The sequence below is a fragment of the Marmota marmota genome, unplaced genomic scaffold (genome assembly GCF_001458135.2).
Source record: "Marmota marmota marmota unplaced genomic scaffold, marMar, whole genome shotgun sequence".
NCBI classification, from domain to species: Eukaryota; Metazoa; Chordata; class Mammalia; order Rodentia; family Sciuridae; genus Marmota; species Marmota marmota.
This window is the reverse complement of record NW_025999999.1, coordinates 8,310,246-8,336,615: the sequence shown is the minus strand read 5'-3', so window position 1 is coordinate 8,336,615 and position 26,370 is coordinate 8,310,246. Positions and strand designations below refer to the sequence as shown.

The following is a 26,370-nucleotide window of genomic DNA, read 5'->3' as shown; positions in this document are numbered from 1 at the left end:
GGAGGAAAGGATAGGATAACAAAGAACCAATCAAATATAAATTAATAGGCAAGTGAAAGAAAGGTCTAGTAGAGAAGGAGAAGTGGGGGAGGACAGGGAGGGAAAAGGGGAGCTCATGAGCTGAAATCAATTTCCATGCATGTGTGAGTCTGTTGGGATGGACCCAACGACTACATATAACTGTAAAGCTCTAATATAAAAAAATCTCCACCAAAGTTGTGTTCCTCGCCATTTCTACATTTACATATATGCTTTGTTAGGTTATTTAAGGCATATATTGACAATTTAGCTTGAAAATCTACATTTCTGTTTAAAACTTGAAGTTTTAGCCTTTTTATATATGCGTGGTAGGAGTACTTTGTATTACGTAATTTACAATATATTCTTTTAAGTTTATTCAAACCATTTTCTTTGACTAAATTACACTTTATTTCATCTAGGGCTTAAAGTAAAAAATGATGATTCTATGTACAATTAGAGTCACAATGTCAATTACTTAAGACATTTTTATTGAGTCAAAAGGGATACTCTGTTATTTTCTGGGTACCCCAGGTAACTGGTCAGTCTGCTAAACTCTACAGATTAAATACCTTCACGGGCCTGTTCATCAAGTAATCAAAGTATTTATAACACCCCATGACACTGTCAGTTCAACAAACCTGTCAACTTACATAAATATTTAACAGGAGGAGATATTAAAATACTAGTACTTATACATAAACACATTATCAAAAATACATTTAAAAGACTTGCTTATAAATAGACAAGGATTATAAAGTTCCTTTCCTATAACATTTTAAGACCCATGGACTTCTTTTATAGCAACAGAGCATTATCCAATCACAACTAAATAAAAGCTAACTACACAAAAATAGACAACAGAAAGCCACATTATTTGTTACTACTGAAATTCACAGTATCAATCCTCAAAATTCTTTTAAACAACAACATTTAACTATAACTCAGTTCTCTAGGCTTAGGGAATAGGTGAAATAAATTAAATATCCCCACTCCCATGCCCTCAGCTTTGAGCTTACAATATACAGAATAAAAGAAGAGCGAATGAAAGAGGCTCAAGTTAGTAGATACTGAACTCATGAACCTGGAGACGGAAGCTGCTAAGAGTGGCATGCAATCAGCAATCCAGAGTGTCTTTCTACTCTTTCCTCCTGGTCCCAGACACCATGATCCTGCCCAGATGAGAGATATCTGAACACAACACCTGGCAGAGTTTCTGACACCTACACATCTGAGAAGAGTTGTTTTCAAGAAGTAAAAATGACCTTTTTTTGATTCAGAAAGCTGGGGCCTTGCAGGACTCGTATAAATTTTAGGTCCTACCAAGTACTAATTATATTCTTATAATCATGCTTCCACTTCATATCTAAGGAATAAGAAATATCAGAAAGCTTAAAGTGCTAGTATTCGTGCATTGAAAAACTCAGATTTCCTGAGAAAGTGACTCGCCAATAAAGAGGTACAAACTGGGCGCCTTAATCCCAGCAACTCAGGAGGCTGAAGCAGGAGGATCACAAATTCAGGCCAGCCTCATCAACTAGGCGAGGCTCTGTCTCAAAATAAAAAGGACCAGGGGTCAGCTCAGTGGTAAAGTGTCCTTGGGTTCAATCCCCAGTACCAAAAGAAATTAAAAATTTAAAATACAGAGGTACAAGAAGTCATGAAACCTGGGATTTTATTCACTGTGATATCCATCTTGGTCTCCATGCCACAGGCTGTGTGCTGCGCACTGAGATGTAACAAGGCCTCCTGTCAACTCCAGCACCCAAGCCCCACGGGGGGTGAGAATGGATGGCCTTCCCCTTGGGTGGTAAATGGTGTTCTAATGAGAGGAACTAGTTACCACTGCCTGGAGATGCTGTCCTCCTTCCATCAGTTCCTCTGTCAGAGTCTATAGTTAGTATTAAGGATAAAAACAACTATAAATGGATTATTTTGATGGTGCTAATGGCTTGGTCACTATGTAAGGCCAAGTCCTCATGAGGGATGAAAAAAGAAGAGAGGTTCCCAAGGAAGCCATGACAATAAGTTTCAAACACCCATTGGGATTTGGACAGGCACAGGTACTTTTCCAAACTCTTCAAAAAAATACCAACAACCACATTCACCATCCTTCATTCAGCACGGAGCCTCGGCCATCACCAAGTGCCCTTCAGTGCTGGAAACTAAAGTAACAGTGGCACTGCTTTCCAGCAGGATTATTTTACAGACATGAAAACAGATGAAATTCTCCCCTAAACAAAAAGTTAGGACACCTTGACACCCATTCACCTCCACCAGGCCTCCTCAGACTGAAAAGGCGGGTGTTCAGTGAAGCAAACAACTGTTGAATAATTCCTCTGACCTGAAGAATGAGAACGAAGTAGTCTACAGGTCTGTTGCGCTGGTAGAGGTAGTACTCTGGGGCTTTCTTGTTCTTCTCATCATACTTCAGTTCCTGGATGACATTGGGGTGCTTTAGCAGCCTTAGAAGGATCTTCTCTGACATCTGGGATGGGCTAAATGCTTCTACTTCTATAGACATAAACACAACTTGACATTACACTTCAAATGGACGGAAAAGATCATGCTAGTAATTAAGGTGTTCAGATAGCAAGAATACTTGGCATCAAAGTGATACAACATGGGTGAACAAGGCTTCCGTCTGGTGATCCACTGGGGACAGATTACCTGGGAGAAATTAGAAAATGCTCAATTCTCAGGTTTGTTCCTTTTTAATCTTTCCTTTTCACCCTGTCATTGGGTTCGGTCTCATAAAAATGCCCTATGTTTCTGACATGGAAATGAAAACCCATCAGCAGCAGGCTCCTTGAGCGCCAGGAGGCCTCCAACAAGCAGGACAACCAGACTGTCCAACGACAGCGGGAGGAGGAAGCCAAGGTCGGGCAGCGCCGAGGCGTGGGTTAGTACCAGTGCAGACACGGGCTCCCCTCCACTTTCCCACGCAACTATCCTGCGATTCCGGGGACCACGGAGGGAGAGAGTCGGAATAAAAGCAAGGCCGTGCACACATCAACATGCACTCCAACTTGCCAACAACCAAAAAAAAGTAATGTTGGTCAGCACTGACAGAGATAGGAGCTTTCTTTAAAATAACAAATGTCCAAATTACTGACTTGAGGGCGCTATTCCTGAAACTGGACTTTATGGTTTCTCAGAGGCAGAGTAGGATAACATTCAGCTTTAATGTGTGGTTCTTAAATGATGAGGACAATATTATCGGAATTAGAAGAAGAATAATAAGCAAGTTAAAGATATTGTTTTATTTTTATTTTTTTAAAATTAGACGCTATATATGAGCTATAAATTCTGTATTCACTTCTGTGACTTTTTGGTAATAAAAAATACATAGCAGAAAATTTGGAAAATAGAGAAAAAGAGAAGAAAATAAAAATTATCTATAAGCCAACTACTTCGATAACCATTCAGAGCAATTTGGTGAGTATTTCTTTCCAGTGCTTTGCCTAGGCATGTATGCCTGTGTACGTGTGTCTGTGTACCACAGAAACACAACTGTGATCTTAATGTACACATAGCTTTAGGTCCTGTTTTTTCTCTCTTTACATTAAAGTCATGGACACCTTCCCATGTCATAAATGAGACTGTGAGCACTTCCATGTATCTGAAAGCGTAGGTAGCATTCCGCCACGTGGTTGTTGTTGGCCTTCTTTTCAAAATATTTTAAGTATACTGCATGCAGTTGAAAGGTACTGGCTGCCCATCTTGGAAACAGACGTCTTCTACAAGCCTCTAGGTACTTTCACATTTTCTCACACTTCCCCTGGCCAACAGAGCTCACCCTTCACCTAGGGAGCCATGTGGGGATGTGAGAGGGTTAGTCAGTCTCTTAAGTCCATTCAACCTTGATCTCTCGGGAGCAGTCAGTGCCGGCTGGGTTGGTGGCTTTAATAATGTGAACACTTGCCTCCTGGAATGGGCCCAAGTTAACAATCTGATTTGAAGAGGCCACCAAGAAATCCATGTCAAAGTCCTTAGAATTTCTGATTTCATCAAAACCATAAAAGATAGAGATTTAAGTCTGAGAACCTGTTTCTTCTTTGCAAATCATAGCACCTGGGTTACCACTGATGTCCAACTGTTCTTCCAAGGCAAGCTGAAGAGAGAATTACTCAACTGTCCAATCAAACGAGCTGTGTCTGGTTTGCACTGTCAGCCTACTCCGCCAGCTGGCTGGCCCATGGACTTAGCTGGAAGGAGATGGCCTGGCCTACTGAACACATGCAGTGTGGCACTGACATTCATCCTTACCTTTCAGACCAATTTTAAGTTACTGGTCCACCCCTGGTAAATGTCTCAGAGGGTTCATGCCGACACTGAACACAGGAGAGGAGAGAATTTAAAGAGAAAAAAACAAAACAAAACAAAAAAACAAAAAAAACAAAAAACAAAACACAAAAGTGGCATTACTTATCACCCCATTTCCCAGTCTCCACCCCCAGCCCCCCACTCAGTGCTGGTGAGAAACGGCTCCAGGGCTGGCAGCGATCTCAAACTGTGATAAGCACACTTGCCTGTTGCTAGGAAACGGTGCATGGCCAGGAGAAGCTGCGGTGATATTTTAACCTTCATCTCGCTGTCTGTCTGCTTAAAGGCAGAAAAATCTTGCTTTCTTTCACGGTGGGCCACTTTCTTTTTCGTTCTGTTATCGGCTGAGGGAGGAATGAGAAAAGAAGGAAAATAAGGAAATTCAGTCTTTTAGAACAGGGATCTTTTCAGATGGAAGAGTCAAAGCACACCGGGAGGCCAGCCCCTGCAGGAGCGGCTCTAGGCTCCAAACACCACGCAGGAGCAAGGGGCAAAGTCCCACCAAGTTGGCCTGGAGCACAGCCACCACATCAGACCTCACGAAGGTCGTCAGAGAGCCCTTATGTCAGACATGACAGGGCAGACAGGCATGCATGGCCTCCCGCGACTCAATGTCACCACACTCCAGTGAAGAACTGCCACCTGGACACACACAAGGGACACTGTCTCTGCCCTTAAGAGGCTGCCTCGCCTCAGAAGAAAGAAAATAACATACAAACAAAACCCCTCAGGAAACAAGAAAGCATTCACAAAACACTATTTTAATTAATATCTTTTGACTTCACTTCTACCACATGCCATGATTTCCTCAAGGTCAAGTGAACATGAAGAAGGTGATCCAGAACAGGGCCGAGCAAGCCTCCCCTGGAAAGGGGCAGGAGTGCAGACCTGGGGCCCCGTGGGCTATACAGCTTCTGTTACACGATCCACACTGCTGTACAGCAAATGAATGAGCACAGCTGGATGCCAACAACATTTCAATTATGGACACAGAAATTTGAATTTCATTTAATTTCCTCATCACAAAGTAATTATTCTTTACTTTTTCTTTCAACTTAAAAATGTGAAAAGCCCTTCTTAGCTTGCAGACTATACAAAAATAGGTGACAGGCAATCATGAGCTATAGCTTGCCAACCCCAATCTAGAAGGCATTTTATGCCAAATTATTTTTTAAATTTTTTTCTCTGGACAAAGTAATGATCAAGGGGGAAAAAAAAAACTGGCTTAAAGACAAGACCCTAATTTCTTGCTCCATCTCTAAGAACCATGAGTCACTGCATTGTCACTTCCTGCACAGGGCTAGACAGACTGATTACAAGGCTTTTCGTGGGGAGAAGGCAATCGCATCTTATATGCTTTTCTTCTGTCTCAAATTCTTCTGAAAACCAGACATTATAGATCAACAATATACCTGAAATCACAAGTTCAGCCCTGAGTACCATGCTGGGTACAAGTACTGTAATGGGAAGGACCACTTCTGTAGGAAAGGAGTCCAATCCCAGATAAAAGAAGTTCAACTAACATTTCTATTAAACCAAAGTAGGTGAGATCTCATAAACACTGTAAGTTGTCTTTCTAATGACAAGAGGTTCCCTGGGAAAACACATAAACATTCAGAGACACACTTGGTATTCATCAGCAAATTTGAAGGCAGGATGAAAAGAATGTAAACACGCAAATAACAACATTCTCTATTATGAGGCCTTGACTACCTTCCAAGTGTCAAAAGGATAAAGCAGATGTGGGAAAGTGTTTTCAAGAACTCTATACAGGTTATCAAGGATGGTGGAATGTGACGGACATCATTATCCAAAGTACATGTATGAAGACACGAGTTGGTATTAACATACTTTACATACAACCAGAGATATGAAAAATTGTGTTCTATATGTATAACAAGAATTGTAATGCATTCTGCTGTCATTTATTTTAAAAAATCAATTTAAAAAAGAACTCTATACAGTCATTTATGTATGATGTGTCAAAATGAATTCTACTGCCATGTATAACTAATTAGAAGAAATTTTAAAAGTAATAAAATGTATGGTTAAGGCCAGGAAAAAGAAAAAAACCAAAACTCTGCACAGATGTGAAGGGAAAAATGGGTGCATTTTCAGAAGATGATGCCTCAACCCACTGGGCAGTTCATGTCCCCCTCCAAGCCACGTTTCAGAGCCAAGAGAATAAATAGAGCTAGATGTTCTCTCTACCCCATCCCAAGAGCCCCCAACCTCTTAGGCCTTAGGACCTCTTTGGCAATGACTCCTGGAAGACTGTCCCATTGCTAAGAGTGGGATGGGATGTCCTCTGTCCAGCAATTCAGTTGTACACTTGAATGAGACAGGAAGCAAGTGCAACACTTAGCCCAGGGTCAAGTCCAATGTCTGGACAAACAAGTTATGAATATTTTCCTACCCCTCCTGCTCTGATCTAAGCCCAAGGATCCTGAAACATAGAAATCTAATCAGCTATCACCCATCAATTTAACAAACCCTATTCACTTTTGAAATACATGAATTATAAGCTTAAGAAGAAACTGAAATTCATTTGAAAACAATTTGCCCAGGTGTATAAAATGAAAATTAAGAACAATGTAAAATACATTTGAAAACCAAGAGCAGAATTTCCTGTTTGGGGCAAGCAACATGCAGATTAATGGTCAAGAGAAGCTGGCTTTTCAAAGAACATTGCCACTCATCATTACAGAATTTGTCTCTTCTTCCCCCTTGATAAAGGGATGGGAATACACTGAGAGGTTGTACCCAGCCTACACACATCATGCTTAAGTATAAACAGAGGCGGACAATGTGGGAGAAGAAATGTCAGATGACTCACAAACAGCATGACAGAAAAAGCAATGGTTTTAGGAAATTACACTCAGATGATTCTACTCACTGTATAAATCTGTTTCATCTAGAATCTCAGATTTGATGATTTCTTCAATCACATCTTCTAAGGTGACAATTCCCAGAACTTCATAAAATGGATCCCCTTCTCCCTCATTGTTCACCCGCTGCACAATAGCCAGGTGAGATTTACCTTTAGAGAAGAGAAAAGAAAAAGTTGAAGGGCTGATTTTTGAGATTCCCTGAATGACATCTTATATGTGATTATTGTAAAAATGGTAGCAAATCTTTTGCAGCAAAAATGTCATACCAAATTATCAAAGTCTGTATTTCTGTACTTGAAATTGGTGTGGAAACAAATGGAAAAGCTTCCCGAATCACTGAAAACATTAAGGTGGGACCGGTTTTGCACACACAGTCCTGCGACACAGTCCTCTGCTCACTCAGGGATGTGTCTTCAGCGCTGGCAGCTCCTCCTCCGGAAAATCTTACAAACTGTCACTCGAACAGAGCAGTTGTCTCTAAGTGTGGTCTGTGGACCTCCTAAAGGGTCCTCAAGACCCTTTGGAGGTTGATGAGGTCAAACTATTTTCCTAAGAATATTAAAATGTCATAGGCCTTTTCCCCTCTTTTTATACTTGAATCAATGGCACAGAGGCACCTTGCTTAGCCCAGAGCCAAGCCACGGGAGTCCCCAGCACAAGTGAAAACTACTCACCACGATATGCTTCAAGAGGACAAAGAGTTCATTTCTCTTAAGAATGTTCTAAATAAAGCAGTACACATATTTACTCCATTAGATCTTGACCCTGAGTACACCTCTTTTAATATTCTACTTGACAAAATGGGAAGAATCATAAACATTCTGCTACATTCTGAAGTATAATACCTGCTTTGAGGGACAGCATCTGTGTGACTGCTGCCAGCAGAACCGGCCACAATTTTCTTTTCTTTTTTTTTTTTTTTTTAGTGCTGGGGATGGAACCCAGGGCCTTGCTCATGCCAGGCAAGTGGTCTACCACTGAGCTAACCCCTCAGCCCAAGTCACTTTTTTTATCGAATGCCATTTTTACTTAAAAGAATGACTGTCAGACAAATTATGGTTATTTAGGGAGACATTTTTGCAAAAATGAATAAAATGATCATGTCACATCAAGGAAAGTCATGGGCAGTGCTTGCTGTCAGTGATTAAAAACTGAGATTTCAACAAAAAAACAGAATTTTGGGAGACTCATATCCACCACTAGGAAGCTTGGCAGCTTCTCAGTAAAGATTTTTTTTTTTTTAAATGGGACAGGTGATGATATTAATGAATGCAACTTTTAAAATACTGAATAATGCATATGTGTGAACAGTTTGAAAAGCTGCATAACTCAGTGAACCAGTATTTTTCGTGACTATGACAATGATATTACAAAATCACACTTAGATAAATGATCTGCTCCAAGTGCAAGACAGAACAATGGGACTTTTTTTTAAAAAAAGAAATAATTTTAGATTTGCAGAAAAGTTGCAAGGGTAGGAGAGAGTTCCTATGGACTTTTCACCCAGTTTCTCTACTGTTACATCTTGTATAAGCCATTAACTATTTGTCACTGTATTTTAGCCATTAACTATTTAAAAAATTTGACATTGACATGTTGCTATTAAATTAACTCCAGACTCTATTTGGATTTTACTTTTTTCCAAAAAATGTTTTTTCTCTGTTTCATTGTTCAGTCCAGAGTACTGGGTTGCATCTAGTTGTCATGGCTCCCAGTTTCATCTGGTCTATGACAGCTTCTCAATCTTCCCTTGTTTTTTATAACATTGACAATCTTGTGTGTGTGTGTGTGTGTGTGTGTGAGTGTGGAGAGGTAGGGTACTGGGGGACTGAACCCAGGGACCATTTGCCACTGAGCCACATCCCTGGACCTTTTCATTTTTGATACAGGGTCTTGCTAAATTGCTGAGACTGGCCTTGAACTTGCATCAGTCTCCTGAGTCACTGGGATTATACCTGTGCACCACCACTCCCAGCTGATATTAACAATCTTAAGAAGTTCTGGTTGGGTCTCAGGTTTGTCTGATGTTTTTCTCATGATTAGATTAGATTGTGTCACTCCATCACAGAAGGGGTTACCAGATACTCTCATGACATGGTTGATGATGTTCTCCTTCATCATTTGGTTAAAGTAGTGCTTCCCAGGTTTCCTCATGATAAAGTCACTCATTTGCTCTAATTCTATTTTTAGAAACAAGTCACCAAGTCACTAAGTCAAATCTGTCCCTCAAGGGAGGGGTGAGGAAGAGTAATTGACCTCTACTTCCTGGAGTAGGGGGGTATCCACATATATTATTATTTGGAGAGGAGTGTATCCACACACAATCTTGTGAAAAGAATATTTCAGCCAAAGAATTTTAATGGGACAGAGTATTGAAAGTCCATTGTTTTGATTTTAGATTCTATAATGCAATTACCTTTTTTTTGAGGGGTGAGGGCAGGTACAGGGGATTGAACTCATGGGCACTCAACCACTGAGCCACATCCCCAGCCCTATTTTGTGTTTTATTTAGAGACAGGACTCACTGAGTTGCTTAATGTGTCGCCTTGCTGAGGCTGGCCTGGAACTTGCGATTCTGCACCCCGCCCAGCCCCCCAGCCTCCTGAGCCTCTGGGATTGCACACAGGCTTCCCTGCTCCTGGTAACTCTTATTTTGTACATGTTTTTCCCAAAAGGTATGCATATACCTTTTAAGGAACTAGCACTTTTGGAATTTTGATGAACTCAAAGGAGAGTAGCTATAACTATCCAAAAAGGCACTTAAAACACATATCTTTCCCAAATATATACCTGTGTGAAGTCAAATTTTCTTCATATATTTCAACTAAACACAATATTGCACAGGCTAAATGTGGAAGGTTATGAGAACCCAGCTGCCTTAGGTTTAGCTAGATAACACATGCAAAAAAAGGTAAACATGGACATTCTTCTTACTCTTTTTGTTTTGGAGAATATGATTATTTTAAATAAAAATGTTAGTTATGTCAACATTCAATAGATTCATGTCCTTTAAAATGAGTTAATGATGGGGGACGAGCTCAACAGTAGAGCACCTGCCTAGCACATGTGAGTTCCTGGGTTCCATCCTTAACCCCCATAAAAAGTTAATAAGTTAATGTTTTAAATTTCCATTTTATTTCAAGTGCCATAAATATCAAAAGATATAATCAACATGAACAAAAGTTCAAGGGTTCTTAATAATTTTTAAGAGCTTAAAAGGATTCTAAGACAACAAAGTTTAAGAATTGTTGCACCAGAGGATGACAGAGGGCAAGGGAAGAACATGAGCTCCCGAGTTTAAATAAGCCTTGAGTTTGAACTCCACTCATTAGCCATCACTAGCCAGATGACCACAACCAAACTATGGAACATTTCTTTATTTATTTTTTTTAACTTATTTTTTAAAATATTTTTTAGTTGTTGATGGACTTTTATTTTTACTTATTTGTGTGTGGTGCTGAGAATCGAACCCAGTGCCTCACACATGCTAGGCAGGCGCACTACCGCTGAGCCACAACCCCAGCCCCCCCCCCCACTATGGAACATTTCTAAGCTTCTTTGAAACAGGCTCATGCTAACTGCCACAGCACAGGGCTGTTGTGAAGATCAGAGATAACGTTGTTAACCAGCAAAGTTGTTCCTGGAATCAATCATGGAGCCATCAATAAGTGGTAACTCTTATTTTTTTTAAAATCTATTTTTAGTTGTAGATGGACACAATATCTTTATTTATTTTTATGTGATGCTGAGTTTTGAACCAGTGTCTCCTGTATGCAAGGCAAGTGATCTACCACAGAGCTACAACCCCAGTCCTGGTAACTCTTATTTTGTACATGTTTTTCCCAATTGTAAGACACCATACACTTATTACCAGATTAGATATAGGAGGGGAAACCCACCACATTAAACAAGCAGAGTTTGTTGATGAGAAGAGGCATTTCAATTTCAGAAAAATCTTTTAAAATAAAATAGTAAAACACATTTCTCAAACACAAATATTGGTTTAATCCATCCATGGCACATAAAACATATCCTTAGCTTAAGCCAATGCAGACATGATCTGGAAACTTCACAATTACTTTTTAAATGACAGAGGGCGGTGCTTCACTAAAGCTCAATGAACCCTTCTGAGGTGGGTAAATTCATGCAGACACAACCAGTCAAACAAACTAGAATTACTCTCTAAAGGCCAGGTCTGATCACGTTCCTAACCCAGACTTAGGCACCAGCTTTGCTTATGGGTTGGTTTGTACTTTCTTTCCTCAGTGGTCTACGTTTCTGCCCTGCCTCAGACCTCTGCACAGACAAGCACAGTCTGCTGGCCTAGAAACTGGACTGTTAGGCCATCCGTGTCCGGCATCCTAGCAATTTTCATCCCTAGCTTGCTCACACTCTAAGAATGAAAATATTTTGAGCAAAGGAGACTCAGAGGGAAACTTATCAGCAACAGATATAAACCCTGCACCAGGTCAAGTCAACTCTCAGCTAGTCAATTTGGTCCAGTAGGTTTCTCACATCTGCCTTCCCAGGGACCTAACATAAGCAGTTAAAAATTCTTGGTAAATGCTGTCTGTCGAAAGTTAAATTCTTTTGCTATTCCCAGCTTGTGATCATTTAAAAGGAATTTTCCAAAGCAAGGTCTAATATTAGACTCAAAATGAAGTTTCCATTCCACTGAGGCGCTATTCTCACCAAAGTAACTACCGCATAATCAGATTGTCTTGGAGCAATTCGTTTAAATGCAGATGGACATACTTGAAATACCAGCTCAATAGCACCAACAGATCTGGAAAGGTCTTACTCCGGGAGAAATCATTCATGTGAATTAGGCTTCTTAGATTGAAAAATTAGTAAGTTTTCCTCCCAGCTCACTTGTAGCCATTCACACCCTCTCCTCAAATTTGAAACTTCTTGGGCCCCCCAAACCACACACTTTCAGTTTTGGGATTCTTCTTGAGAATTTGTTTTCTGAACCTACTTCCTGGTACACACACACACACACACACACACACACACTCCCCCCCAGACTTTTGAAGAAGAGTGATATGCACCATGTACCTGCCTCATTTAACCATTCACTGCAATGACCTGAGTCTTCAGACCTCATCCAGGAATTAATCAGAAGAAAAATGTAAACAATGTTCCAACACAGAAAACATCCCCCGCCCCCCAGGACTGAGGCTAGAACACAAGGCTTCAGACATCTGAGGCAAGTACTCTATCACTGAGCTATAGGCCCAGTTCTTTAACAAAATCTTGTAACCCAGAAGACTGAGGCAGGGGGATCACAGGTTTGATGTTGTCTCAGCAATTTAGTGAAATATTGTCTCAAAAAATTAAAAAGGGCTAAGCACATAGATTGTATAGCACACTTGGGTTCAATCCCTAATACCAAAAAAGAAAAAGAAAAAAAAGAAAAGAAAAAGAAGAAGAAGTGATTCTTTGCTGTAATTAAAATACTCTATGCAAAGTTGAATTGGGATTAAATTTTCACCTCCATGGACCCACAAATCAAAGTTTATTACTTGCATCTTCTTTGTGGATGGGTAAACCAGCCCAGAATGGTAGTGTGTTAACCACTTTGCACATTTGGAAATTTTGAATGACAAATACCACTTGGTACAGTGATTAGGTGACAAAAGTTCATAACAACCTAATGAAAATACAGACTGCGTCTGCTATCACACAAAGTTATGGGCAATGAAGTGAAATGGACAGCAACAGACCAACTGCAATACCACGGAAGAGAGCCAAGCGCCAGGTGAAGCAGAATGGAATTAGGAACAACGTGAGACGGCTAATACAAAAGTGGCATGCAGTATCCAGAAAGACCTCCTGATGTGAGCACAAGGCAAATAGAGCCTGCAGAGCCCTAAGGTGCACTCAGACAGAGGATCTGAAACAGAACCAACGTGTTTTTGATTCAGAGGACTGAACTCAGGACTGCACTCAACCACCAAGCCACATCCTCAGCCCTATTCTGTATTTTATTTACAGACAGGATCTCGCTGAGTTGCTTAGCGCCTCACTAAATTGCTGAGGCTGGCTTTGAACTCGTGATCCTCCTGCCTCAGCCTCCCAAGTTTCTGGGATTATAGGCATGCGCCACCGTGCCCAGCCCCAAGGTGGCTTTTTATACACACCATCACTGCTGTGTGGCACAGCTCCAGGGGGTGCTGGCAGCACAGCATGCAGAGCTGCACAGTCCCCATGGTGTGCAGCTTCATGGCCCCCTCACAACCAACGACGGAGCAGGCAAACATTTTACATGTCTTTGTTTTTAATGGATTTCCAATTTACTAATATAAAACTGTAATACTACAATAAGTAGGAATCAATAGAGGGAGTTCTATGGAACTACTGATAAAAGAAATAAATGGCTTCCAACTAAGAACTCAGGTTCCAAATAACTATCACACAAAGTTGCGGGTGATGAAGTGAAATGGGATGTAATAGCCATAGTTAAGATCTCCCAAGGAAACCCATTTGCAATTAGTAGTCAGGGAAGCTGATGCAACTAGATTCAGTCATTTATAAGTGAACAAACTGATCAGTTATAGATATGAACAATTTATAAACCATAAAACACTATGTAAGCATTGATGAACCATTGTTACACAAGCTCATTATTCATTCAATAAATATTTACTTTTGCCTACCATGTACCAGGCTCAAACCACAGGGAACCAAAGCCGTGGATCTCAAGGAACATTCTAGCAGGAAGGCAGACATCAAGGGAAACGGACAAAAACATATGTCTGATTGTGTTAAATGTGCTGCAAAGAAAAAGAAGGTAGGAGTGGGATCCCACTTAATACAGGATGTCCAAGGAAAGAGCTGCCAACAAAGGTGACATCTGAGCAGAGCTAAAGGACACGAAGAAGCCAAAGGCAACAGACATGGGGCTGGTAGAGGCTGTTTTCAGGTAAAGGCCCTGAGAGGGAGATGCCCGATGGGATGTAGGAAAGAGACGAGGCCCGTGTGGCTAGGACAGAGCGAGCCAGGAGGAAAGGGCTGGGGAGGTGCCCTGCAGGGAGGGGAACGTGCAGACCATGAAGCACTACAGAGGCTTTGGCTTTTACGTGGAAGTGGTGAGTCGCTGGAAGGTTCTGAGCAGAAGAGGGACGTGATCTGATGTGTTGAGGGGTCACACGGGCTGCTGTGTTGAGAGAAGTCTTGCAGCTGGTGGAAGAGGATGGCAGCAGTGGGGTGGGGAAGCAAGGACACAGTGAGGAGCTGCTCCAGCAATCCCAATGAGGGGGATGGTGGTGACAGCACAGCCATGAGAAGGTCTGGAGATTATATGTAGTTTTTATAGTGAGGGTCTTTCATGTTGCCCAGGCTGGCCAGCTCAAGTGATCCTCCTGCCTCAGCCTCCTGAGCAGCTGGGACAACAGGGCCATCACCAAGCCAGCTTTGCATACATCTTTTAGATAGCACTGTTAGGACTTGCTGATGGATTGGAAATGGGCAGAAGACAAAGGGAAAAATCAAGGCTGCAATATGAAAGACGAAGTGGCCATTTACCAAGGAAAACTGTGGAAGGCAAGTGTTTGGAAGGCAGAAATCAGCTCAGTTTTGGACAGGTGAATTTGAAGTGCTTAATAGATATCCTACTGGAAAGTCAAAGAGGGAGTTAGATACCAGTCCAGAATTCAAACAAGAGAGAGAGAGAGAGAGAGAGAAATATGTCCCACAGATGAAAACTGGGAGTCACCAGAGATAGTGCGCAGCACAACCAGAAGCCCAGTGAGATCAACAGGGAGTGGACAGGGAAAAGAGCTGGTCCTAAGCCCAGGGAATGCCAATATGTCAAATGGTTAGGAACTTGAGATACAGCCAAGAAGAGCTTGAGAAAGAGGGAAGTTAAGGGGAGAATACACAGAATAGTATTTTGGAGATCAATTAAATATTTTTTATAATAACATAAATATTATATATATATATATATATATATATATATATATATATATCAAGAAGCAGAGGCTAGTCAAAAGTTATCAAATGTAGCCAGGCACGGGGTGGTGCACACCTGTAATCCCAGCAGTTTGGGAGGCTGAAACAGGAGGATCACAAGTTCAAAGCCAGATTCAGCAAATTGAGGTGCTAATAAGCAACTCAGCGAGACCCTGTCTCTAAATAAAATGCAAAATAGGGCTGGGGATGTGACTCCTGGTTGAGTGCCTCTGAGTTCAATCCCCAGTACCCACCGCCACCAAAAAAAAAAAAAAAAAAAAAAATTATCAAATGTAGCCAAAGGGTCATGAATGATGATTTTAGTGACAAAATATGCTCAAGATAAGGAAGGTTGTGAATGAAGGATCCGAGGACTGTGGTCTAAGTGACGAGCCAGTCCAGGGCAACTTCACTGCTCCAAACAGGGAAAAAGCCTGGCTGCTTCTGCCAGGCAGCCTTAACCAGAGAGAAAATTCTGCCCTGTGATTTGTCCTCTTCCAAGTAACACCTCCTTTAAGTCTCACTACTCTGGCAATGATAAATTAGATTTCAAATCACCCAGGCTTAAAATCCTGAACTTGTCCTTTCTCGCCACTCCACGTTAATGAATACATACATAAAATACACAGCTCAATGAAACTTTCTTTCTACACGTGTGCACCTGCAGAACCACTTCCAGGAAGGGCAGGTGGGAGCGAGAGCATTAATAATGGGCATGGGGTGAGCATGCGAGAGGCTGCAGGCAGGAGAGAGGAACAGACAACGGGCAACATGGAGTGACAAGAGAAAGGGCGAAGTGGGTGAGCCCACCTCGGGCCCCACAGGAAATGCAGCTTGCACATGGCCTGCTCAGTAGCATCAGCATCTTCTCCCCATCTGGAAACACAACTTCAGAACAAGGAAAGCCTTTTCCTGGTATTTAGCTATACCTGGAATGCTGCTGTCTGGGTCTTGGACTTTTATAAGAGGCGAACAGAGCAGAGATGCTGTAAGATATACAAGCCATGGCACAGGAGGAACAATGGAGAAGCCATGGAGGTTTAGCTAGAGGAGAAACCTGGGGGATGAGATGACAGAAGCCTGCAAACATCTGAAACCAAAGGCAGTCACTGGGATCCTGTGCCTCCTTATAACAACATGTTCCGGTCATAAACTGTGGATTCATCACCCTATTACCCCTCACCCGCTCCCTCGGCCCCTGCCAAGTCTAGCACAATACAACTCCCCAGTCTCTTCTCTACTCCCACATTCCCCAAGAAAAACTTACTAACCCACAACTTAATCATAGCGCTCCATTACTCACCAGTGCTCAGTTCCCAGCAACTACTGAATTAAGGAGAAAGCTGCTAGAAGAAGGGTTCAAAGGACATCATCATATCCCCAAGCCCCAAATGTCCCATCCTTCCATCCTCCATCGCTCCGCTTTTCCTATGCTCTTGTGGTTCAGTCGGATGACTCAACGTTCCCCATCAGGGACTTCCCCAGCTTTTTGCAAAGTTCTCCTGGCTATCCTGAACCTTTGAATCCTTTCATGTTACCTTAATTCCACTCCAAATATCACCTATGCCAGAGAGCCTCTCTTCCTCCTCAAAGGCAGAAATCATCTTTTCCATTTCTGAACACCCATGGCATTATCTGAATTTCTCCTAAGGCATTTGTCTCCTTTGGCTTCACATTTAGGTCTGTGCTCCTTGTCCTCTAGATGAGAAACCCCTGGCTCCCCATTTCTCTCCCATAGCACCTCGCTTGACTGCGCACCCTCTGCCCAGAACAGGTGAGAAGGGAACAGAGTCAGCAATCATAGGACCCCAATCCTTCATTAGCTGTCCTTGCACAACCCCAGGACAGCCCTGCCACACCCACACCTGGGTTCCGTGAGTACCTGGGTCTCTAGCCCGCATTACTCTTTATATTAGATAGGCCCTTTTCCTTAACCACTGTCCCCGCCCTCAACTCAACAGCTGCAAATAGAAAGAGGAGTCCTGAATTACAAAACATATAACAAACACCTAAGGCCATTTCTCAGATTTTTGTAATGAATACTTGAATGAATGCTTATCTACATCTTGTAGGTCTTCTACTGACTACAGGGAGGTTGATCCGGTATTATAGTATGAGTTGTGATGCTTAAATTTGCCAAACAAGAAGCAATGCAATTTTATTTAGGAAGTTATCACCTAGCTATTTCTGCACTGCTTAAAGCTAAAATAAAAATTAAAAAAAAAAAAAACCCACAGTTTGTTGTTTTAAGTATTTATTTTACCTTACCATCCCCACCAGAGTTAAGTGCATTTTTTCCAATTGAGTTTTCCCACCATAAAATACACCAGAAAAATGTGACACAGATCTTAAAATAGCCCTATATAAACAATACGTGAGTGTATATATAGAAGCACTTGCTGTATATAGACATCACTGGGTTTAAACGATGATAACTGTTGCTATTTTAGGAGACAAAAGCCCCCTTTTACCAAAAGCTTTACTACTTCCAAAAATTCCAAGGCTGGCCAGTAAGTGGCTGGCCTACATCTCCCTAGAGGGACAGCTCCTCTCCCTAGTCACCAACGACCAAACTCGCAGGGAGGCCTGACCTGCTGTTCCTCATTGAGTTTCCTGGAGTGAAGGTAGAATCATGATTTCCCCCAAAATAAACACCTAACTTTTTTTTGATGAAAGTAGAGGTTTATTTGATACAGATACTATTTATTTATTTATTTAGGTACCAGGGATTGAACTCAGAGGTATTTGACCACTGAGCCACATCCCCAGCCCTTTTTTGTATTTAATTTAGAGACAGGGTCTCACTGAGTTGCTTACCACCTCGCCGTTCCCAAGGCTGGCTTTGAACTCGAAATCCTCCCGTCTCAGCCTCCTGAGCCTGAGATTACAGGCATGCGCCACCATGCCCAGCTCAGATACTATTTCTTGATAGGACCATTTCCTGGAGAGAATCCTAAATATATTTACTAATGTAGTGGATTGTAACAGCTTTCGGGGAGTAGGTTCGCTGATGTTCTTTGGCCATTGGAACAAATCTGAAAGTAGAGAGGAAGCTACTCACTGAGGCGGTGATCAGCCTCTAAGGGATTTTTTGTTTTGTTTTGTTTTAAAGAAGCAGATGGGGGCTGGGGATGTGGCTCAAGGGGTAGCGCGCTCGCCTGGCATGCGTGTGGCCTGGGTTCGATCCTCAGCACCACATACAAACAAAGATGTTGTGTCCGCCGAAAACTAAAAAATAAATATTAAAAAATTCTCTCTCTTAAAAAAAAAAAAAAGAAGCAGATGGACTGGGATTGTGGTACAGTCTTAGAGCACTTGCCTGGCAAGTGTGAGGCACTGGTTCGATCCTTGGCACCACATATAAATAAACAAATATTTAAAAATCCATTTGCAACTAAAAAATATTTTAAAAAAAGAGAAAGAGAAGCAGAGCTCGGGTATAGTTTAGTGGCAGTACATATGCTTAGTGTGTGCAAGGCCCTGGGTTCAAAATAAAAGATAGAAAAAAGTGAGAAGCAAAGCAGACAAATCAGGCTGGGGTTGTGGCTCAGCGGTAGTGCACTCACCTCACCTGTGTGAGACCCTGGGTTCGATCCTCAGCACCAGATAAAATAAATAAGCAAAATAAAGATATTGTGTCCATGTATAACTAAAAAAATATTTTTAAAAAAGCAGACAAATCTTCTCCATCGTTAGTGGCTGGAACAGTCGCAGCACAGCGCACAGGGCACGTGGGCCAGTTTGTGTCAGGCCTCCTCCTATTTGCTCTGACACCTGTTTCCTAATACTGAAGCTAAGATTAAGCCCACCTTCCCATTCTTCACTGTAGCTTCTTTTTCTATATCCCTAAAACAGAACTGCTTGAAAAACAGAAGATTCAAATTGAAAATACATTTTAAGACAACTAATGTTTAAAGTAATTATCTTTATATCTGCATATATTTTCTTGATGTGCTGGGGATTGAGCCCAGGGGTGCTCTACCACAGAGCTACATTCTCAGTTTCCCCTTGTCTTTGAGACAGGATCTTGCTAAACTGCCCAGGTTGGCCTTGAAATTATAATCTTCCCGCCTCAGCTTCCCAAGTAGCTTGGATTACAGACATGCACCACTGTGTCTGGGGTATTTGTAGTTATTTTTAAAATATCTTTAAATTATTGACTGGTTGAATTACACTCCTTCATAAATATCCTTATGCTATAAGATCAGAAAATGATACATTGGGAAAAAACAACCCATGTGGCACTGATTTTACAGTTATGTCAGTGGAGATCTGACTGCCTTCAACGGGGTCTACATTTACATGTTAGAAAAGTTTCTGAAATATATTAAAACCAAAGAAACCTGCCTGACACACTAGACACATGCAAAAATTTAATGAGTGGGAGAATCTACAATCACAAATTTATCTAAATTCTTTGAACATATTTTAATTTCAATATTCAATTTACAAACTTCTAGGCTAAAATGATATTTCATTTGTTTATAAACTACCTCCTGCACATTTCTGGAAGTTTCCTCTGGACTTAGATTTCAGGTTTTGTCTGGCATTATTTTTGAAGTTATAATCCTATCTTTCCTTAGTCATCATTACAGAATGAAGGCTATTTTTTTTACAGTATCCCTAATATTTTACCTAAGAATTTGGCCTTGGTTTTTACAAAATGCTATTAAATGCTACATTCAACTGTAACCTACAATTTTCCCATCAAGCATACTTTTTTTCACTCATCAAATATATACTGAGTATATGCTTTATTCCTAGCATAGGGTTTTATATATATATAAAAATTGAACTCAGGGACACTCAACCACTGAGCCACATCCCCAGCCCCCCCCCCCTTTTTTTTTTTGTATTTTATTTAGAGACAGGGACTCACTGAATTGCTTAGCACCTCACTGTTCCCAAGTCTGGCTTTGAACTTGCAATCCTCCTGTCTCAGCCTTCCAAACTGCTGGGATTACAGGCGTGCACCACTGTGCCCGGCCAAAATGAATCATTTTTATTTCAAGATAACTGTATATTCACAAACTGTTTTAAGAAATGACCAAAAAAGGGTCTGGGGATGTGGCTCAAGCGGTAGCGTGCTCGCCTGGCATGCGTGCGGCCCAGGTTCGATCCTCAGCACCACATACAAACAAAGATGTTGAGTCTGCCGAAAACTAAAAAATAAATATTAAAATTCTCTCTCTCTCTCTCTCTCAAAAAAAAAAAAAAGAGGAGCTGGGGTTGCAGCTCAATGGTCAAGTGTTTGTCTCACATATGTGAGGCACTGGGTTGTTTAAAAACTACCTCCTGCACATTTCTGGAAGTTTCCTCTGGACTTAGATTTCAGGTTTTGTCTGGCACCACATAAAAATAAAAATTAAAAAATAAGGTACTGTGTCCATCTACAACAAAATATTTTAAAAAAAAAGAGCCAAAAGAACCCACACATCTTTACCCAAGATCATGTACCTTTATCCCCGCAGTGGTAACATGTGCAAAACTTTTAACTCCAATTCACCACCATGATGTTGGCTTGATATCCTCAGGTATGGGATGTTCCCATTGCCCTTCTATAGCCATGCCCACTTCCTTCCCACCCTTCCCCCAAAACATCATTTTAACAGCTTTGGTGAAATGAGTACTAGTTTTCCAGTGGTGATGACTCCCAAGATTTAGTTTTTAAGTTTAAACCAACAAAAAAGCTCATGGGCTAGGATGTAGCTCAGTGGCAAAGCGCATGCCTTACATTCGCAAAGCCCTGGGTTCGACCCCCAGTTCCCAAAAAGACGAAAAAAAAAAAAAGAACCCCACCAAAAAAAATCTTTAAAAAACAAAAAAGCTCACAAAATGGCAATCTAGGGGAAAACATTCTTCTATCAATAAGAATTTGCTTTACATCCAGTGTTTCCCCGCCCCCCATTGAAATGGAGTCTTACTATGTTGTCCTGGCTGCTCCCCAAACTCTTGGGCTCAAGTGATCCTCCAAGCCTCAGCCTCAGCCTCTTGAGTAGCAGGGACTAGCAATGTGTGCTACTGAGCAGGTTATATGCAACTTTTTGGGGGGGTATCAGGGATTGAACTCAGGGGCACTTAACCACTGAGCCACATCCCCAGCCCTTTTTATATTACATTTAGAGACAGGGTCTCACTGAGTTGCTTAGGGCCTCACTAAATTGCTGAGGCTGGCTTCGAACTCATGATCCTTCTGCCTCAGCCTCCCAAGCCACTGGGATTATAGGTGTGTATCACTGCACCCGGCTACATGCCCAATCCTGACAAGATTTACCAACCATGCTTTCCTGGCTGAGGAACATGGTAGGCAGTTACACAACTGAATGTGCAGACAGATGGCTTGATTTAACAAATGCTGCGTGAGGCACCTCTTTGGCAGTATTGTTTTTATTTTCCAGACAGCTCCTTTTTGGTTTCTTTCAATGTGAGAGATTTGAGAGTTGCCAGTAATTCAATCAAACACTAATACAGGTGCTGCTGTGAAAGAATTCTGTAGATGTAATTAAAATCCCTAAAAGGTTGACTTTCAGCAAGGGAGATTATTCTGGGTGGGTCTGACTTCAGTCAAAAGGCTTTGAAAGCCAGGCAAAGTCTTTCTGAAAGAAAAAAAATCCACCTGTAGCAAATAGCTTGACTGTGCCTGTGGGCTCCAGCCTGCCTGTGACCTTCCCTTTTCAGGGCCAGCCCCATCAGCTTTGGACTTTTAGCCCCTCGACACACAGGCCAGTTTCTTATTTTAAAAAATCCCTGATGAATATGTGCAGACTTGGGTGAGCATGTGTATCTCCTACTGATTGTTTCTCTGGTTGAAACCTGACAGACAGGTGAAGGATCCACATGGCAAAGGGATTTAGAAAGCAGTAACCAAAACTGGGATTAGACTAAGTCCTCACTTCCCAAAGCCAAGACAATGGACAAACAGCTGCCCAGGAAGATAAACTAATGTGTTTGTGTGGTACAACACAGACCTGCTCAGTGAGCTGGTAAAGTAAAGTAACCTGTGGAACAAATATTACCCTAAACCATGGTTGTGTTTAAAAGACAAAAAGCCAAATCCTTTTCTACATCCCTCCAAGTCAACTCTCCTGAGACAGCCAACCCTCAGGCCTTCAGGCCCAAGTTAGGCTTCCAGGCCACAAGCAATGGAGGGGCTTCCATTTCCCACACCACCACCAGCTCATTCTCTTTTGCCTGTTCTTCAGTCTTGCTGCCAGACACTGTAGCCAGGAACCCAAAGTGAGGCAATTAATAGAAAATTCCAGTCATTATGTGACTTGCTTAATGGCCCATCCAAATGATTTGTGAGAAAAATCTCATGAACCAACAGAACAGAGACTGAAGAGTTTTTTCCATTATTTCTCTCTCCCAGAGTATTTAAAGACTTAGATTTTCCCATCTTTTGGAGAAATATTTTCTTATAAATAGTGAGGCATGCCGGGCATCTCCACTTCATCTTTTTTGGTGGTCTGTAACACGCACTGTACACTCACTGGAATGTTTTCCTAGTAAATGATCAGCAGTGGAAAACATGGCTAAGACAAAGGATGGCTTTCGGGCTGAGAGGATGGGAACCTTCCCATCTTTCCCAAGAGACAGGTAGTGCTTCTATAGAACTGAGGGGTTTATTTTAGAACCAAGGAGTCTATTTCTAGACTTGTAGGCTTGGTAAGGATGATAAATGAAGACTGAATATACTAGTTAGGTAACCGTCCAACGTATCCAATAACAATGGGAGACTTTTTACAGAGAAATATACTTCTGCTGTTCAAATATTAGTGCTTGAATTTTATGATTTGCTCTTCCATTCCTTCCTTGTGTTTTAGTTTTGACCAACAATAACTTAGAATTTTGTTTTGTGTGAAGCTTCTGGTTTTCGACACAAGTTCCTGAGTGATTTCTATAGCCCAAGCAGACAATATCAGTAAATTATACAGTCATGCATAAAAATAGGTCCTTCTTCCTCCTCTTAAAAAAAGTCTTCCCTGGGGCTGGGGTTGTAGCTCAGTAGTTGCACGCTTGCCTCACATGTGTGAGGCACTGGGTTCAATCCTCAGCACCACATAAAAAAAAATAAACAAAATAAAGATATTGTGTCCATCTACAACTAAAAAATATATATTTTTAAAAAGTCTTCCTATGATATTTACAGTCTACGACCATACCACCCTGAATGCACCCAATCCCATCTTCCCGTGATATTCACAGTGAACAAAAATTACCTAATCCTGGACATCATGCTAAAGACTACTTCAGGCCAAACCACATTTAGTATAACAGCAGGCATGTTAAGGACAGGGATGAAGTCATTAGTTTGGGGGATATTTTTTTGGGGGGTGCGTACAGGGATTTATCCTAGAGGTGCTTAACCACTAAGACAAATCCCCAGCCCTTTTCATTTTTTTTACTCTGAGACAGGGTCTTGTTAAGTTCCTTATAGCTTCACTAAGTTGCTGAGGCTATCTTTGACTTTGTGATCCTCCTGCCTCAGCCTCCTGAGCCACTGAGATTGTAGGTGTGCACAAACCACACCTGACTTCATTAGTTCTTTTTAAATCTGCTTCGAGTGGAGGGCTGGGTGTCTAGCTCAGTAGTAGAGTGCCTCCCTAGCATGTGCCAGGCCCTGGGTGGCATTCAGTAGCCCTATAATACACATACTTGCTTAAAGGGGGAAACCAAGCATTGGTTTTCTTATAAGAAGAAAGATCTTATCTCCTTTTCTCACTCTAGCCTCCTCTTTTTAGGGGGTCCTTCCTGATAACCTCAATGTAGAATAAGGAATAGAGACGCTATTGTGTTATTACACAGTTAATAATGACTATGTACCTAATGATGTAGTTAATAATCAGGGGAAGGAGCTATCAAAATTATAAAAAATCATTGAATATGAGAATTGGAAGGAAAATTCCCAATGTCATTCAAATTCTTATCTAATGTATTCATCTCTTTGGCAAAATTTTGTGCAAATAATAAACTTGAAAAAAAATTAAGAGTGCAAAAATATTTCAAGGTTTTCCTCATTGTCCTGAAATAAAAGAAGTTCTGGCATTTTACTCTTCTGTTTCCTGTCCCCAGAAACCTCAAGACGCTCATTGTCATTATAAAAAAGAAAAAGCTTTTTGATGTTATCAGATGATTTTTTAAAAATATTTTTTCTGGGCTGGGGATGTGGCTCAAGCGGTAGCGCGCTCACGTGGCATGCGTGCGGCCTGGGTTCGATCCTCAGCACCACATACAAACAAAGATGTTGTGTCTGCCGAAAACTAAAAGAATAAATATTTAAAAAAAAAAAAAAAAAAAAAAAATATTTTTTCTATTAATTCCTTTGTGATTCCTTCCCATTATCTACCTTCCCCCGCAAAGTCTCTCAAAACATATACAAGGTAAAAGAAGTTTTCCTATTTTTATGAGAAAATAAATCTAGCATTTAAACATCCATCGATAAATGTCTAGATAGGGCTGGGATTGTGGCTCAGTGGTAGAGCACTTGCCTAGCATGTGTGAGGCACTGGGTTCAATTCTCAACACCTCATATCAAAATAAATAAAAGTCCATCAACACACACACACAAAAAAAAATACATTAAAAAAAAAAGCCTAAAGAATTCTAGTATATCCCTGCAATGAGATACTATTCCATTAATTAGAATACAGCTACAAAAAGAAGCAAAGTAAGCTAACAATGATATAAACATAACAATAACAAATTGTTATAAAAATTTTCCCAAAATTCATTAAAACCTGGAATATTATACATGGTATGATCCCATCCATTTGTATTAGTTGGGCAATGCATTATCACATATAATCCTAATAAGAGAAAGTGCTTACTTTGACTAGGAGTCAATGAGAATAGAATCCTGTCAATCCTGGACCCCCTTAAGGTCCACTGTAAAACCCTATGGCTGCGCTGCTTCCCTCCATCACTGCGGTGACCAGCTGAAGCAGCCAATGTGCTATCACATGCTTGAATTTTCCTCCCCTCATCTTGCATCCCTTGCCATAGCCTCCTGCTCCCTGGGATTGCATCCACATAAACTGCCCTGTACACAAGCCTTCCCAACAGGCTGACAGTCAGGCTAACACATCAGATGAGTGGAAGTTTTTTCCACCAAACAGTATTGGCTTCACACGTTTCATGCTCTTCTACTTGTATGGATTCCAGTGCCAGATGTGCTAGGACACATTCACATACCAACACAATGCAGGCCCTGGACCTTTGTGTCACAACACCAAGTACACTGGTGTGGGGGCAGGTGCATTTCTGGATGTCATCCCTGCATGGGGCTGGCTGGCAATATCTAGACATCACAGTGGCTGCAAACAACACGGATAGATCCTGATACACCCACACTAGGTGTATCCCAAGCTTAACTTCCCCAGAGCTGGATCCCCCAATGCCTCGGACCTCTGCAGTACCAACACACATAGAAGGTAAAGGGTGAGAAGGAAATTTTTGACCAGTTGTTAAAATATCTGGGATCCAATTTTACAAAAACATACAATCATATGAACACATTTGCTAAAGCCCATCCCAGGGTGCTGGAAGAGGCCCACACACGAGAGGCACTTAAGCTTCCACTGGAATTTCATGGTAAATATGCTTTTCATTAGGTACTAACCACAACCAAGTAGTCAACACGTAGGCTGAAAACTAAAAATCTCTATATCACCACTATCCCCAGGCAACTTGTAAACTTCAGATAAGAAACCAGCCCATTTGCCCACTTAGTCGGTCTGCTTAACTTGTCCCATGAGGATCTCAAATTCAACACATTCACTAACTAAATCCACCATCTCCTTCATTGAACCTGTCCCTCTACTTCTAACCCTCTGACTAGTGGCACTGGTACATGCCAAGGTGAAATGTGGGGAGCCAACTTCGATTTCTCTGCTCCCCGTCTTTACCTTGCCGTGACACATGGGTACTGTTACATTAAGTTCTAACTTTAAAGCTACCCCCCAAATAGTTCTCCTCTCATCTTCCCCATCTCTGTTAGCAGCCCAGCTTAGTTCCAGGTCCTCAGTATTTCTCCTGAATTGCCACAACCCTCTAACTTACTTTTCTAACTTTAAGGTCATCTCCTCAGAGCCACCTCACTGCGCCATAGTTACTTTTCTTTTTTTTTTTTTTTTTTTTTTTTTTTTATTTTAATTTTTTTTTTATTTTTCGACGATTCGTA

The 26,370-nt window shown here is 41.3% G+C and overlaps 1 protein-coding gene across 1 annotated transcript in view; it reads right to left on the bottom strand.

The window, feature by feature from the left end:
- Cnnm2 (cyclin and CBS domain divalent metal cation transport mediator 2) overlaps positions 1 to 26,370 on the bottom strand; it is a 145,164-nt gene that overhangs the window by 24,504 nt on the left and 94,290 nt on the right. Inside the window, 3 exon segments of the mRNA XM_015494737.2 lie at positions 2,363 to 2,532; positions 4,551 to 4,688; positions 7,241 to 7,384. Of these exon segments, the coding sequence (XP_015350223.2) occupies positions 2,363 to 2,532; positions 4,551 to 4,688; positions 7,241 to 7,384 (452 nt within the window).